The sequence below is a fragment of the Accipiter gentilis genome, chromosome 10 (assembly GCF_929443795.1).
Source record: "Accipiter gentilis chromosome 10, bAccGen1.1, whole genome shotgun sequence".
Lineage (NCBI taxonomy): Eukaryota > Metazoa > Chordata > Aves > Accipitriformes > Accipitridae > Astur > Astur gentilis.
This window is the reverse complement of record NC_064889.1, coordinates 32,148,650-32,164,294: the sequence shown is the minus strand read 5'-3', so window position 1 is coordinate 32,164,294 and position 15,645 is coordinate 32,148,650. Positions and strand designations below refer to the sequence as shown.

Sequence of the window (15,645 nt, the reverse complement as noted above, 5' to 3'; positions counted from 1 at the left end):
GGTCCAGACTCAGATTATTTCTGCAAGCCCCAGTCATGCTCCCAGTCACCAATACCACGTTTTCCTTGCCAAGAACAGCAACAGCCTCTCTGCGTTGATGCCAGAAATTAGAAGCTATCCTAGGAAATGTCAGTGTACTTGCCCTGTTGTTCAGCTGACACAGGTTTGGATGTCACTGAGCTATCTGGCTGGCTGTTCATTTGCTTTTTCACACCCGGCTGTGTGCTAGCTCTGATGCTGCAGCGATGCTCAGAGACCTGGTTCAATTCACAAGTGGCAGAAAACTAAATACCACAAGAAGAGTTCAGCTCACCAAGAGGTCTGAGCCAGCACAAGGGTGGGGATGGCTGTACCTGCTCCCACTGAAAGGAATGATCCTACCAAAGAGCTCTCTTGTGAGTCTTTGTTTCTATACTTTCTCCCCAAGCTCCAATTACTAACCCCTCTGCTAGCTAGGCCTCTGGTCTCATCCAGTACAGCTCTTCTTCCATCATGTTAAAACTCATTTTCCAGTCTAATCCCTGCGCAAAGGCAGGCTCCAAGTTGTTGCTGATGGTCTTCAAAGTTTTGAACCAGCTGTGCAACTGGCCTTGCCCTTGAAGGTCCTAACGGTGAACCAAAAGCTCATGGATACTGGCAGCCAGTCCAGTCCTGACTGCAGCAGCACAGCTGAGAAAAGACACAGCCTTGGGTCTAAACAAGGCAGCAACACATCAGAAAAGCAATTCTAAAATTCTCCTCCAGCCTTGGTTATGCCTTCCCTGCTAGCACAGCTGGGACATGGCTGGACCAGCTGCTGCTCCTCCAGCTGCCCTGATCCTCCTCCTCCTCCCGCCAGGCTGCAAGACACTTGCTGTGGTGGCAGCCCCGCAGTTTCAGGTCCTTCTGTTGAACGAGAGGACACACAATTACAGGCATCACATATGGGTGGGAGCCGCCAGCTCTCTAACCAGAAGGGACATGGAATGATTATTGCCTTTTGAACACATTTCCAGTCAGCTTTACGTGCCTCAATTTGCACTTCTCCAGAAACAGAGAAGGTGCAGTCCCACAGGAGTCTTTACATGTCTTGGAAAAACAGATGAGATGCTGCAAGCATATTAGTTCAATCCCAAACCAGTCTTATAACACATAGCTACTTAGTGCCATGCCTAACACTCAAGTAGGAGTGCAGCCCTGTTCTCTTTGTGACCTGCTCTCCAACTGCCACAAAAGAAATAGCAGTAGCTACTTTGCTTTTGCATCAAACTGGAGGAGAGGAACAAGAACATTGGCAAGAGTGCAGCACAGACAACGCAACCTTCGCATTCCCAACCTTGTCCTGTTGGCTCCCCGGTAGCAATTCAAAAATCAGTGTGCCACCCTCCTTGTTGAAATGAGGCATTAGGTTGCAACTGTCACAAAAAGGAAGATAGGTAGATAAATCAGAGGAATAAAAGTTAATCAAGTCCAGATTGCAAGACCACGTTGGCACTGAAGGAAGTACCAGCAGTAGTTGCGAATTAGGAAGAACAATGGGATTATCCTGAAGCTGGGAGCACACAAAATCGCCTCTCTTGGGAATGAAAAGCAGAAGAGATATGTTATAAAAGTATTTCTACAATGGCTCTACATAGCTTTCAGCCACCACAATTCATACCATTTTCTGGAATTGGGTCTTGTTAAATGCCAAGCACCAATGTGCCCAGAGCGCCCACACAGAGAACAGGGGCTCATTTGCTAATTGTGACTGCCTGGTTGCATCGAGCTAGTCAGTATCTAGCAAAGGATGTGAACAGGGCACGGGGAGAGGTCTTCTGAAGAGCACTTGGAAAGGAGAAAAAAATAATTGGTTTTATAGGTGACAGTAATCAAGGAAAGTGTTTATATCAGTGTTTGGGAAAGGAAGGACACATCTTTGTGCAGAAATCAGCAAACTTGCTGTCTCCACAAAACCATTTACTCTTCAAGGTGTGTCATTCTACAATACATTCATATAAATATTTCAAAAGCCTCCAGGCTGCTGTTCCACACTCGGCTTCAGCTTATTTACCTACAGTTACTGGTTTCAACAAAGCTCTCTAACACAATATACAAGTTTTTCTGCTTTCCCAATCCTTGTTCCACTACAGAGCCAAATTTGTTAAGAGGCAGTTTCAGACACACAGGAGTGCCCTCAGAGGCGGTTCTCTCTCTGAATCCCTGGGTGTGGGGAGGGGGAAGGTTGGTCGGCTCTCTGCATGCACTCCAGCCCTTCCACAGCAACTCTCTGCACTGTGCGTCTTGTCTAGAAGCTAAGCTGAAAGCAGCATGCGACACCTGGAAGTTGAAACTCCCTCTCACCAGTATGAGGTGGCAAGAGAGATGAAACACAAAGCTTCTTGGTAATACAGCCTGGGGAGGACAGGGAAGGGGCAAAAGCACACACTGCCGTCTGGTAACAAAGCTACTGACATAAACCTTCTCCCAAAGCCACAACAGCCCCAGCAGCTTCTAAAACACCCCCCACCATACAGATGTACTAATCACACACGAGAAAGAGCTAGAGGAATTCCCCAAAGCACCCCCATAGCTATTACCTGAACACCGTTTAGCTAGTGTGGTACTTTCGGAAACAGAGGTGTACACCTGTAGGGATTTTTTCAGATCAGGATATGAAAAAAAGTGACTAGCCAACAGGATAATGCAAAATAATTGATTTTATTTAAAATAAAAAGCAAACACACAATCATCCAAACAAGACAATTAAGAGTATCCCAGCTCTGCTGGATGGGGTGATAAAAGCAGCTAATGGCATTGGCAGGGCTTGGAGCTGACAGTGTGACTGTCAAACGAATCGGTAAGCTCTTTCCTTCCCCCCTTTGCAAGGGGGGTGCCAAAAAACCTCCCATTACAATCAGCCCACATAGGCATTTCAGATTTGATTCAGTCAACAGTCTTGCTTCCTGCCCCAGGATGGCTGGGGATTCAGGGAGGAAAAGGGTCTAGGTTAGTTATGAAAGAGGTTGCTGTCTTTGTTCTAAGCATTTGGAGAGGCTTAATGTAACTGAGAAGACAAACTGGAGCCAGTGTACCCGAGCTGGGAAGGGGAGGAAGGTATGCCAGTGCTTCCTCAGCATCACCTGCTCCCACAGCACTTGTGCAGAGAACAGGTGCCAAGATCAGCGTGCCTGTTGTTCATGTCTACAGTTCTGATGGGGTATTTATTAGTTTACTCCTGAACTGTCATAGAAGACAAGCCTGTATCAGTTACCAGACTCAAAAGCACGGCCAGAGCTCACAAATCCCTCTACCTTTCACCAGAGCAGGCAGGACAATGACACCAATACGCACAGTACAATCGGGAAGCCCACAGTCCAAACCCAGCACGTGGCTCTCTAAGCCTGTCCCTGGGGAACAAGGCAGCCCACAAAGCACCACCACGGGGCTGAGGCAGAGCAGCACTGTGACTTTGGGGCTCAAGAAAATGGGTCTGGGTGCTGGACCACAGCAGCCTGCTACATCCAGGGGCTCTACAGTACACAAAAGCAGTGGGGTCGGAACAAGAGACATGGATGCCCCAAGAAGCACAAGCCTGGAGAAGTGAGAGCACAAAACCCACTCTCCCCAGTCAGCCTCCCACAAGCATGGAGCTAGGCACAAGGGGAGCACAGTTTTTAACTTTATTCCTCATTTACCTGGCCTGGAATGAGGGCCTGGGAAGTACCAGCTCCCCCACTTCCTGTAAGGCCAGTGAAGCCGACTCCCTGATGAGAAAGAATTTAATCTAGTCCTATTTTTAAAAAAAAATCTCAATCTAGCAGGACCTCCTGTTTAGAGCAGGCCATGAAATGCCAACAGTGTCAACTGTGGTGAAAACAAAAAACCTTGTTCTGCTACAATTCATGTACCACACAGCAATTCTGGAAGGGCCACCACAGAACAGCACGTGGCCAAGAGTGCTGAACAACATCCCCAATGTTTTCTGCTACAGAAAGCTAACACCAGGTTAGGAAGTTTCAGGTTGCTTAGGATGTCTGGAACACTTTTTGTGGGAGGACAACTTCAAAGCATCTTACACAGTAATTACATTTCAGCCTCACAACACCCCTGTGAGGTAGGTATTTTCCTCATCTACTAAAAGACAGAAGCTCACCAGTTCAGCTGAGGCAAGAGCCTGTAAGCGGAAGAACCAGAGATCCCAGGAGTCCTAATTCCCAGGAAGCCTAAACAGATACACCTTTGTTTCATATCAGAAAGTGCCTTGTGGAGAAGTCAGTATAGCATCGCTGGTATCACGATGCCTGCAGTCCATTTCAAACACACTGCTTTTCTGCAAGGGATGTCAAATGAACGCAGGCTTCAATGTGAAATTGTTTTGTTTCACACCATGGAAGAGTTCATAGGCACAGAAGAATAGTCTGCACTCTGGATCTTCCCACTGTGCTTCTGGTGGCAGAGGTGTGGCTTTCCCAGCACAGCAATTGGGCTTTCACATGCATGGAAGATTTTAAGACTGTGAAACTGAACCACACATGCCAAATGCAACTGCAAGCTACAGCGTAAGTCATCTTACTGACATAGTAACTGTCAAGCCACCAAAGAGGGCAGTGGACAGTTCTCTAAGGGCTCCCCTCACCATGACAGGGCTGAGACTTTTGAGCCTTTGCCTTTCCAGGCCCCCACGTTCTTCCCAAAGGCAGCAACTGCAGCCTGCTCTGAGAAGACAAACAGATTGTGCATGCTCCCTGGCTGTTCAACCGGGCAGCGAAAAAGGCAACCTTGGCCAGAAATGCCAGGAGTTTGAGAAGTTTTTTTTTTAAATGAAGTAATCTTGTGGAAGAATCTGCAGCAGTCTACAGAGCAAGCATGCTCACTTATGCCTGGCTATCACAGAAAATTCAGGAGTCTGGACAGCTAAAGAGTGTACCAAAACACCTTCCCTCTCTCCATTTTTCCACCACCACGCTGCTCCTGCACAAAGTGACTGGCACAGAAGATTCAGAAACAGAGATCCTGACAAACATATTTAGGATTCCCTTGTACAACAGGATATGGCCCGGTCTCCAGTAAGGGAGAGTGTTTAAATAGGAAGAGACAAGGTTAAAAAAAGATCAGAAAACCCAGACAAGCAATGTTCTAGTTTCCATCAAACCCAACATGTGTAAGAAAGTCACAGTTAAGGCTGCCAATCTGCTTTTTAATTCTGCTACCAGTGCCTGGGCATTATTGCATGTTTACTACACACACACCACTTCTGCTTTCAAGTTTCCTCTCCCAAAGAAGAACGGCTGAAGTGAGATCTAATACCCACCTCCTAGGTCTCAGGAGAGTACCCAAGGTTAAGAACCCCAACCCAGCTAGCTTCTGGCTGTGCTGTTCAGATAGAGAAGGGTCATTTCCATGCAGCACACCTTCAGCCAGCCAGCCAGATCTCTTCACTGACACCACCAGCACAAACCCCTGCTAAAAAATCCAGCAGCTCCAACAGATCCCTTGGGGATGAGAGCTTTACCCAGCATAATACAAATGCATCTACACAAACTTAAGCAACACACTGCATTTTTAAAAAGCATAAAACAACAATATGTCCCCCTCCCAGTCCTTTAAAATTGGCACCGGAAGTTCCGGAAACGTCTGCACCCATAACCTCAAAGAAAAGCCATTTACGTATGTGAACTGCACTGGCCTGAACGAGCCCATGGCCCTGTTACTGCTTGGTATTTAAAGCCCAGCAACTGTTGTTATCATACAAGAGTCAGACTTTGTCAGTTGTTGCCTAGTGCTAAAGACAACACCTGCACCTAAAGGATTGTAGTTACTGGCAAATGCTGACTTTTTTCCCCACAGTTTTTGCTGTGCAAGAAACTCCAGGATTCTCCTGCTCCAATGAGCTTCCTATCACAAGGTGCTAGTGCATCTTTGTTGCCAGTCATCATAATAGACACAGAGCAAAAGGAAATGGACTGTTGCTGGTTAAGGTGTTGCACCTTAGATGTATGCGTGTAGATTAAGACCATGAAAGATGCTTCAGGTTGGTGGTCACCTTCGCTGAAGTTGCTTCAGTGTTTGGAGCACTCACACCACCTTCCCTTCCTGAAATTCTGGTGCGAGATCCGCCGGACGTTCAGACAGGCCAAAAGGGCTGGTGTTCCTTTCCTCAAGTGTACAGGACAACATGTAAACATATGACAGTGTCAAAGCAAGGCAGGTTTTTACATTTACCTGCTGGTTTTAAAAAGAGTTCTTTAAAAACTGACCGTTGTCTTCCTTGCCAGTTACATGAACCATTAAATACTTGGCATCTCCTTACCCAAAGCTGGGTTATTAGTGCACTCACTTGGGGCGCAGAGGGGACAAAGCATTGCACAATAATGTAGAGTCGGGGCATTCCCCTAGAAGTTATTAAGGAGCCAACCTTCGACAGCACATAATGAAGACGGATGTCTGGATCGAGGAAGAGTGACAAAAACTTAAGGACTGTGAGAAATAGAAGCAGAAGGGGGTAGAACAGAGCTGGCTGGCTGCTAACGGAGCTTCGATCGGCAGCTGCCTCTAGGCGGGTGTTGTTATCTTTCAGGGGTAGCTGCGGCCTCCACAAGATTCCCTAATCCTGTCAAAAAAAGTACAACTGCCTGTCAACAACTATAGCATTCCCCTCATATCAGGACACAAGATTGCAGCATGCATGTTAATTGTATGTTTATTCTTCCTGCAGAACTGTACAAGCTAGGTATGATTTTACGTTTGGAACCATTTCTATCAACCAATCCATCACACAGCTGGAACAGAAAGCCCACCCAACCTCACAGAGTGAAACAATCAACATACAGGAGGAGGAACAGTGAAACCTGGAAAGCAAATGTTCTAGGCAACGTGCTAATTTTTAATGTTTAAGGTATTAATTTCAAAATTTGAAGTGCAAACAACTTAAAAATGCACAGGATTTTCAGAAGAACAGATCTGCACATGTACTCTGCATTTTTACAGCTTTGTTGTTTTTTTTTAAACAGGGTCTGCCTTAAAGTTTGTTATCTCCTGCTGCTCATTCCCTGCCTGAAGTCACACTGGCTGCTGAAATGGGATTTGACAGTGTTGTAACAAACAAATTGTTAAAACCTCCAGGGCAAAATAAGCAGTCAGTACAGTTTTCTCCAACTGTTTCATGATGCTCTGTACTTGTAATTCAATTGTATTCAGTTATGAGCAACTCCTGAAAACAAGAGAGCAACATTATCACAGCAAGATAAATGGCAACACTAACAGGAGCAAACAGGTCTTTAGGCAGTACCCTAGACTGGGAAGTCTGGCATGATACTGGAAACCTGGCCTTCCTCAGGTAAATCACTACCACACACCTTCTTTAGCAGGCCACGCAGTAAGTCACCACAGTACTGGCATCCATGCCAAACCTGGAGCATCCAACAACTTAGTAACTAGACAGCACCCTAATGCAGGCAGGCAGCTAATACAGCAGCATAGGTTAACCAAACTGCAAGGAGTTTGCTTAAGAATTTTGGCAAGCCTCTGCTGTAGGCTTCATTTAAAATGCTTAATTTGGCAAAGAATTTCTAAGTTCCTCCTTGCAGTATACTCCCAGATTCCCAGTGTTTCACTGTTTTTAACCTGGCAAGTCCAGAGAACTTCCTTCCTCAGCAACCTTACCCTATGCAGTATCTAGCCTTGGTTCTGCAATATTAATGTTTCCTCCCTCCAGATGGACTAGAAACTTGCCTTTTGTTTTTTTTTTTTAAATAGGTAAACATAGACATTTGGGATTAATGTTGCCTTTAACAGATAAAACAGTGGGCCAAATTGAAGTAATACAGGCAACAATAAGAGAAACCATACAACTACTTGAAGGTTTTCTGTTTGGACAACAAGGCATTGAAACCTGAGTCTTACCTGATCATTCCTAATTTTTAGCTGTTTACTATTCATTTGTGCTCTATGAAGAGCACAGTTAAAATATCCCACCTCTCCCATTAAACAAAAATAAAATACTTTCTCTGTTAAAAGTGACAACTAGGAAAAGTAATAAAACTGTTTATTTAATAAAAGTAAAAAACCTCATTTAAAAAAAATCAAGAATCTTAAGTTTTCAGTTTGGAATAATTAAAATAATTTATGGAGGAAAGATATCACCACTGGCTAACTGCTTTATGTTCTATAAGGAATCCCTTGCTCTCCATCCCTCTGTTCTGATGAATCACCCTATCTGAAGTCTGCCAGCTCTGCGTTGTATTGTCTTTTGCTCATTTAAAAACAACAGTTGCCATCGGGTCACCTGGAGGAGCTGCGCTCTTTGCTCACACAGTCGTCCTGGGAAGTTGTATCACCATTACCCATCATGCTGCATGTTCTCCTCTTTTTCCTCCGGTGCATCATCCCCTCTGTCTCAGAGCCAGAGTCACACTGAAGTATGAAGAGATGAAACCATAATTCAGAGAAATCTAGTAAACTGTTTGTGCTGTGGAATTCACCATAAGATCTACCTCAGAAACCCTGAATAATCAATATTCAAAGAATGTACTAGTTTAGATTAGACACATTAAATAAATTCTAAATTAAGTGTTTAAAAATCAGGAACTGCTATGTTCTTAGATTTCATCACCGAGTAAGCTGGCTTGGGGCAAGACAATGCACGTGTTCCTTCTGGCTCCTACAAGGGCCTAATTTTCTGAGAGCAAACTCAGTGCCTTCTGATGGACTTAGGTGCCTAGAAAAGTCACCTGTCATAACCAACAGTCTCTATTTTGGATCTTGTTCCCCCACCCCATTTTTAAAACATCCATTTTGCAGCCATTTTACACAAGCATGGCTTAGCTAAATGAGTGACAGATTTATAAATATTATAAACATAGATCAAACAAACTGAATTAATTTAACAATACAAAGAGAGGCTTCAGTAAAGAGAACCTGCTAAGGCCACAGGCTCCTCCACCATGTAGATCTGTTTAGTTTCTTTCCATTAATTCCTTCCATAAGACATGAATATTAGGATGAGGACACATGATCAGGTATGGAAAAAACAATGTAATTGCAGGATATGGATCACCTGCTGTAGTAAAAAGCATTACCTCTGAATCAGAGTCTGAGGAGCTGGAACTTGAGGAACTGGAAGAATCGCTAGAACTATCGGAAGCAATACCAGTAGATTCCTGGAGGTCAACTGAATCAGCCAAGGCTGCCAAGTCAGGATGTTCCTGCTTTAGGATCCTAAATACAGTTGAAATTTCGGGGTTAGCCTTTGAACAGTAACACTGCATGTAAATGAATGGGGTATTTTTGGTCTTTTGTTTTAAATACAGAATACAAAAGAGAGCTACTAAATCTCTTACCTGTACCATTTCCGTGACAATTTGGGTCTCCCTCTTACTGTCTTGTGCCACACCACAGGGAAGTTGGTACAGCTGGCAAAGTTTTGAGTGATGGCAATAGTTGTGTCAAGATTGAGAACCACATGCCACCAGCCACCTGTAAATACAACACCAATGACCATTTCTGGCTACATAGCAGAAACCAAGTTCAAGAACAACCATGAACACTTTTCCCATAGCACAGGTGGAAATTGGACCTTATCTCCCGAACCCAGGTGAGTTTGCCACCATGTCAACTTTCCTCAGTCTTATTTCAGCATTTGCTCCAATGCTTTACAGATTCTCGTTACAGAAGGCTGCTCAACTCTCTGACCAAATTATCCAGCTCATGAACAGTACTGAAGATCTGACTTGACAGCAACACGCTGGCTACTGATGGCTTACTTAATAGGAAGAGCCATTGTAACCCAGACCGCACAGAGACCCTTTCTGTTAAGCTGCAGAGCACTTTCCATGCTGATTTAGTAAGGTTCTTATGACTACAGACTAACCTTTCATTTAAAAATAGACACAAAATTGTTTCCCCACACAGGATAAAAATAGACAGTGGTGTTCTTACAACCCACTTATAACCTCATAAAAAGACTAAGGAAACAGTTTAATGGAACCCGACAGCTACAAAATCTTAACAGAAGGTACACCGAGGAGTCACTAGTAAGTGCCAAGACAATCACAAGGCACTCTTCAAACATGAAGTCAGCTGTATGTTAAAGACAAGCAATGTGGATAGAAGCTATCGGCCATGCTGCACAAAAACGATGCAAGATTTAGAGGTTAAAATTTGGCACTGAGCTCAGCCGCTTCATCCACTAGCCACCTCACCTCCCAGTTATAATAGGCACACAGTGTGCAGCCACTCAGAGAATGGCATCTTTATCAGATCTCTCTATAGCTTTTGATTTCAAATGCAAGATGAAGCATAACCACAGAGAGGTGGGTGGAAAGTGTCAGTGCCTTTAAAGTAGTTCTTTTCCCACAGCTAAGAAAAATTCATAAGCAGTGGGACTACCCAAGCTACAAAATTGTCATGGATGCTACAGTGTATATAAACTCAAACATCTTTGTTTAAGAGTTACTAGTACTCAAACACCTCTATTTTTTTATGCTTTGACAGTTTCCTATTACTGCAATTTAGTTCAAGATCACATTCCTGTGATGCTGCAACTCAGGTCTCACTTGTTTTGTCATCTGTACCACATGCAACTCTATGCTACAGGCCATATATGTTTCAGGACACTCAGAAAAATAACTGAATGGTCTGAAAATGTTCCTTGCAACATATATTCCTTTTGAAACAGCTCAGAATAGGTTCTTTTTTAAGAGATGGGCCATATAAGAAAGCTGAAATATTCTCTTCATCTCTACTACACACAAATGTTAAAAACGTGTTTTTCTCTCCCATATTTCCTTACTGCAGAGATTCATACATACCTGGCACAAAGACTGTCTCGCCTGGTTTCTGTAAGATTTCCAGGGGTTTGAATTCAGGGGGCCAGGTGGGGAGCTGCGTCCTAGGATATATGACATTGAACCAAGTGATAGCCTCATCCTGCTGGTTCCCTCCTTCTTCTCGTGTCACTTTGATCAGCTCTCTGGGAGTGCTGGTAGGGAACAGGCACCATCGCTTATGACCCTGGACTAAGGCATTCCATGCACTAGTTCCCAAGGGATCGATGTGAATTCCTGTTCCAGAACGAGGTGGGCCCATCACAAACCACCTGCGTGGGGGGGGATGAAATCCTTTAGTCATAGAGCAAGCAAGGAGCTACCTTCTCCTTTTCTTCATATTAGACAGAAAATTAGAGCTGTTAATTTCACATACAGTTAAAAATCAAGGTGGTTACAGTTCCTTCATTTACCTTCTTGAGGTTGTTAGGCTCAAGCTACAGCAAAAAGATACAACATGGGTTTAACCTAAAACCCAACATGGATGACTCTGGGACAAGAAAGTGAAGATACCTTTTATATTTCATAGCTGTAATTTGTTTAAGCAGTTCTTCAATAAAATATATAGTGATTTCAAGGTTTATGAATGTGATTAAGTCACAACAGCCTGCATTAGGATTCTTACTATGCAGGAGGATTCTCCTAATCCTATGTTTTTCTAAAATTTGTTACTCATAAATGGATCCAGAACTGCAGAACAATGAGGAACAAACAAAAGGCAATATAAGTAAAGAACTGAGCAAAGTTACACAACTCTGGCCTCCCTCTATGCCTTCTGTTTATTTACAACAGGCTGTTCATTCTAACATTTAACTAGATGAAGCTTATTCTCCAGTGACCATTCAGGATTTGGTGCGTATATTCTCATTCCCCATTTGCAAAGTTTATTTCTCCCAATAGAGAACTTTATCCACTATACATGTTAAACAGCGGCAGCACCTTCAATTGCTCACTTCCCCTGTAACAGAACAGCAAGATCTACCATACCAGATACAGCAGTATAAGCGAGGTGACTTACTATCAGGCGTCAAGAGGAAAAAAAAGGCAATAATTGTTTAATGGGCAACAGAAACTAAAGCACCAACAAGGTCCCTCCTGTCCATCGCGTGGCTGACAGGCAGGTGATACCCAGCAAGAGGAGTTCAAAGGTTCGGGAAAATACTGAAAGTGAGCAAACTCTCCATTTCCCCTTTCCAATGCAGGTGTAAATTAAGCTGGATCTCAAGTATCATTTGCTAACACCAACTGTAGGACTGTAAGTTTGGTTATCAAGCTGCACTCTTCCTACTCCACAAAGGAGCCATAAAAACGTAAATAAGCAGGTGTGTGTCACTTCTATTGTCAATTCACTCTTTAGATTCATATTAGCCTTGGAAAGATGATTAAACCACAAGAAGAACAGTCAAAGCTTTTACTAACAAGTCAGAAGAAGTTAAACATAAAGATCTGTCTGGTACGCAGACGGACGCGCCGTTCAGTACTGACTATAACCTGAATCTACACATGCAGATGATTTTAAACCCCTTATTTAGCCGCACTGCTATTTACCAGCATCTTCCTCCAGGCATTTAATTTACAATGAACATAACCCAGTTTGCCATAAGACATCACATTTACCATTAAGAACTTCACAACCTGTAACTTCAATTTAAAAGCAAAAAACCCAAACCTCACCCCTCCCACAAACTAAAATAGCTGCTTCAGTAAATGGCTTCCAAAAATTACTGCCTTTATTTTAAAGAGGAACAACTCCAGTGAAGATGCTCTAAAAGCACAAGTTCTTACTTTAAGATCTATACGCTATCACACACCCCTCAATCCAGAGGTTCACCTGGACAGTTCATATCCTCATCATGTGATTGGAAAGCAACACTTCCTGTTGGATTTTCTATGATGCTCTTAAGCTACTGGACTCCTCATCCGTTTCTGTACCTGGATGAAACCCCTAACTCCAGGAGGCATCAGTTTGCTCCTTGCATCACTCGCCTCTCAAAAAATGGTAACAGCCTCAAACCAACCCACATTTTCCAGAACAAAGCACAAGAATTGTGAATACCAAGATCACAAGCAAGGAGTTCAGCATGTGCCTGTAGGTAGGGAGGGTGTGGGGGAAAGAGATAGCAATATAACTGAGTCACAACCAGATTATCTAGTTTACCTATAACTTCGATGAATGATTTCCAGTTCTGTAACTGTATTCAGTTTCTACTAGAAACTACACCTGATGTGCTTTTGCATTTAATCACAGCATTGCATGTTCTTCTTAGAAGTGAATTATAAAAATGGTCTGTTACAACATTGTAAAAACACCTACTTTAATGATCTTAAATAGAATGAGTTTCACACTTTACTCCTGCAAAAGCACAACTGGACTACAGACATGTGAGAGATTGCAGAGAAGAGAAACATTATTCATTACTTGTTCCATTTCATTTTAAAAAAACCCAAACAATTAAAACACCCACATCACAGCCTCATGTCACTTGAAGGGCAAGGCATTCTCTGACAATTATAATATCGCTGTAAAGACTTTAATTACTTGGGAGGGTTCAGCTTATGCTCATACTGCTATGAAGCATTATAACAATGTAGACAGAAATCACACTTGTATCTAACAGCCCATATACAAGGTTGTTGCATCTGATTTCAGGAATGAAGTGTCATTTCACTCCTTTTCCAGTCAGATGCAAAAAAAGAGTTGAAAAGACTACAGAGATGTGAAATATTGTTTTCTCTCTCAAAATCATCTGAAGGGGAGCTAAGAACTAGTCTCCGCACTTCAAACTAATCTAGCTTAAGATCTCTACCTTAAAAGGACTGACTCATAATTAAACAAAATTCCACACTGTACATAAGCCACTGGTGCAAAACCCAGGAGCTAGTCCTGAGGTACTTAAAATTTGAAAGCCAGAAGGCACACATAGCAAAAAATTAATCTTCATAACTTTCAGTAACTATGTAAATGTTTTGGGTTTTTTTTTTTACTCTAAAAAGTGAGGCAAACTGACTTAATTAAAAAAAAAAAAAAAAAAAAAAGAAAAACCCCACAAACTTGTGGCAACACTGGGACAGAACCAGCAATTGGGATACACAAATTTGCCCTTCCCTCCCTCTGGGTTACAGATGTATGCTCATTTCAAAAGAGCAGACATAAAGCTATCGCTTTGTTTTACATAAGATAATCATACCTATTTAAGAACAGCTAACAAGATGGAAAATACCTACTTTTATGTTACTCTCACTGTACTGTACCTGTAAGGCGGTCTTCGTTTCTCCCCTGCGTACTGAAACAGATCATCAGTGAAGAATTTGGGTACTTTGTAGTCCTCCAGGAGTTTCCTGCGCTTGGGATGCTCTCCATAACTGCTGTCAAAGATGTAGAGCGGGCTGTCATCACGTGTGGTTTCCATATACTCTATGTAGTACTTCATCTTCATCTTCACAGAATAACCGTCATTGTCCTCCCCACATTTGAACTTCTGGTTCCTATACTTGCGTTTCAGTCGTTCTAGAGTCCACTTCTCTTGGGCAGACCAGCCCACCTGGGCATTCAGCAAGACTACAGGCTTGTAAGGTTTTTCGTAACGCTCAACAAATTCTTCCACTGTTAACTGGAGTGCATCTGCCCTCTCCACGTTATCCTGTGAAACCAAGAGAGGAATACAGAACAGACATTAGGACAGACTAGCATGCTAGAGCTGCGCTTTCTAAGTCAGTGTGGAGGAGCTTCACGCTTACACTTCGCTCCACACACCACGAGGGTATCAAGCTGCCGACGTGTTATTTTAAGCTCACTGAGGCTGCAGTCCCATCTCCCGTGCCGCGCTCCTTGTGCCCATCAGTAACACCAGCAGGCCGAAGCCCTTTGGCACTCCTCCCCACCACGGTAACTCCCCAGGCGGAGGGGCCACCCCTGCCCTTTCGGCTGACACGTCCCTGGCTGCACTTCCCCCCCCCCCCCCGCCGCCCCCGGGGAAGGCGCCTGGGAATTACGTGGGCGCTCCCAGCACCGAGGGTGCCCGTCCCACCCCGACGGGGCCCGGACCTCCCCGCACCCCTCGCCACGTGGAGGCAGGAAAAAACGCGGGTGCCGGTCGGCCTCCCCCTCCCCGCCCCGACGCTCTCCCTCAGGGTCCCCGCCCCGGCACCCCCACGGAGCTCCGCCGGCTCGGAGGCAACCCCGGCCTCAAGGAAGGACCTTTTCCCCGTTCCCATCAGACTTCCCCCGGCCCCCCCTTCCCCTCAGGCCTCCCCAATCACCTCAGGACGCCCCCAGTCGTGGCGTGTGTCCCCCCCTCCCCATTCCCCTCAGGGGCCCATCACACAGCCCCCCCCCCCCCCCCACCCCGTTCCCCTCAGGCGAGGCGGGGTCGGCGCGGCCGGGGCGGACCTTGCAGGCGGCGGGGCTGAGGGGGAAGGTCTCGCAGTAGTTGTGGCGGGTCCAATCCAGCGAGTCCTTCAGCTCGGGCCGGGCGCTGCGCTTCGCCTCACGGATCCGCTTCTTGCTCTTATGATTCATGGCGGCGGTCTTGGAGGCAGCGCTGGGGGGCGTCACCATCCGCCGTCGCCGATCCCCGGCGTGCCCCAGGCCCCGCTCCGCGCCCGGCCCGGCCCCGGCCCCGGCCCCGGCCCCAGTCCCGGTCCCGGCTCTCCCCAGCCCGGCCGCCGCACCTTCGAGAAATTTCACCCCCCTTGCCGCCGCTGTCGCCGCGGCCCCGCCCCTGCCGCCCTCCCATTGGCTCGCCGAGCCGCCGTCTTCCGCCACGCCTCGCCCGCCCTCCGGCGCTGATTGGCCGAGGCGGGGAAACGGCGCGGCCGGGTCGCCATGTTGGGAGGGAGGGTGTTGCGGGCGACAGGAAGG

General features: G+C 45.3%; 1 protein-coding gene across 1 annotated transcript; it reads right to left on the bottom strand.

Moving 5' to 3' along the window:
* Nucleotides 1-2,660: 2,660 nt before the first annotated feature.
* Nucleotides 2,661-15,489, bottom strand: JMJD6 (jumonji domain containing 6, arginine demethylase and lysine hydroxylase). The gene is made up of 7 exons (XM_049811980.1): nt 15,175-15,489; nt 14,037-14,425; nt 10,770-11,056; nt 9,300-9,435; nt 9,039-9,177; nt 8,246-8,373; nt 2,661-6,571 (listed from the first exon to the last, which is right to left on the bottom strand). Exons 1-7 carry the CDS (start codon nt 15,340-15,342, stop codon nt 6,535-6,537), a joined length of 1,284 nt encoding a protein of 427 aa, XP_049667937.1. The 5' UTR covers nt 15,343-15,489; the 3' UTR covers nt 2,661-6,534.
* Between the last annotated feature and the right edge of the window lie 156 nt (nt 15,490-15,645).

Excerpts from the sequence above, each read along its gene's own strand:
- JMJD6 (XM_049811980.1), bottom strand. The coding sequence starts at position 15,342 with ATGGTGACGCCCCCCAGCGCTGCCTCCAAGACCGCCGCCATGAATCAT. Across the intron at positions 14,426-15,174 it reads TCAGCCCCGCCGCCTGCAAG|GATAACGTGGAGAGGGCAGA; the intron begins GTCCGCCCCGGC and ends TTGGTTTCACAG. Across the intron at positions 9,436-10,769 it reads CGAGACAGTCTTTGTGCCAG|GTGGCTGGTGGCATGTGGTT; the intron begins GTATGTATGAAT and ends TTGTATTTACAG.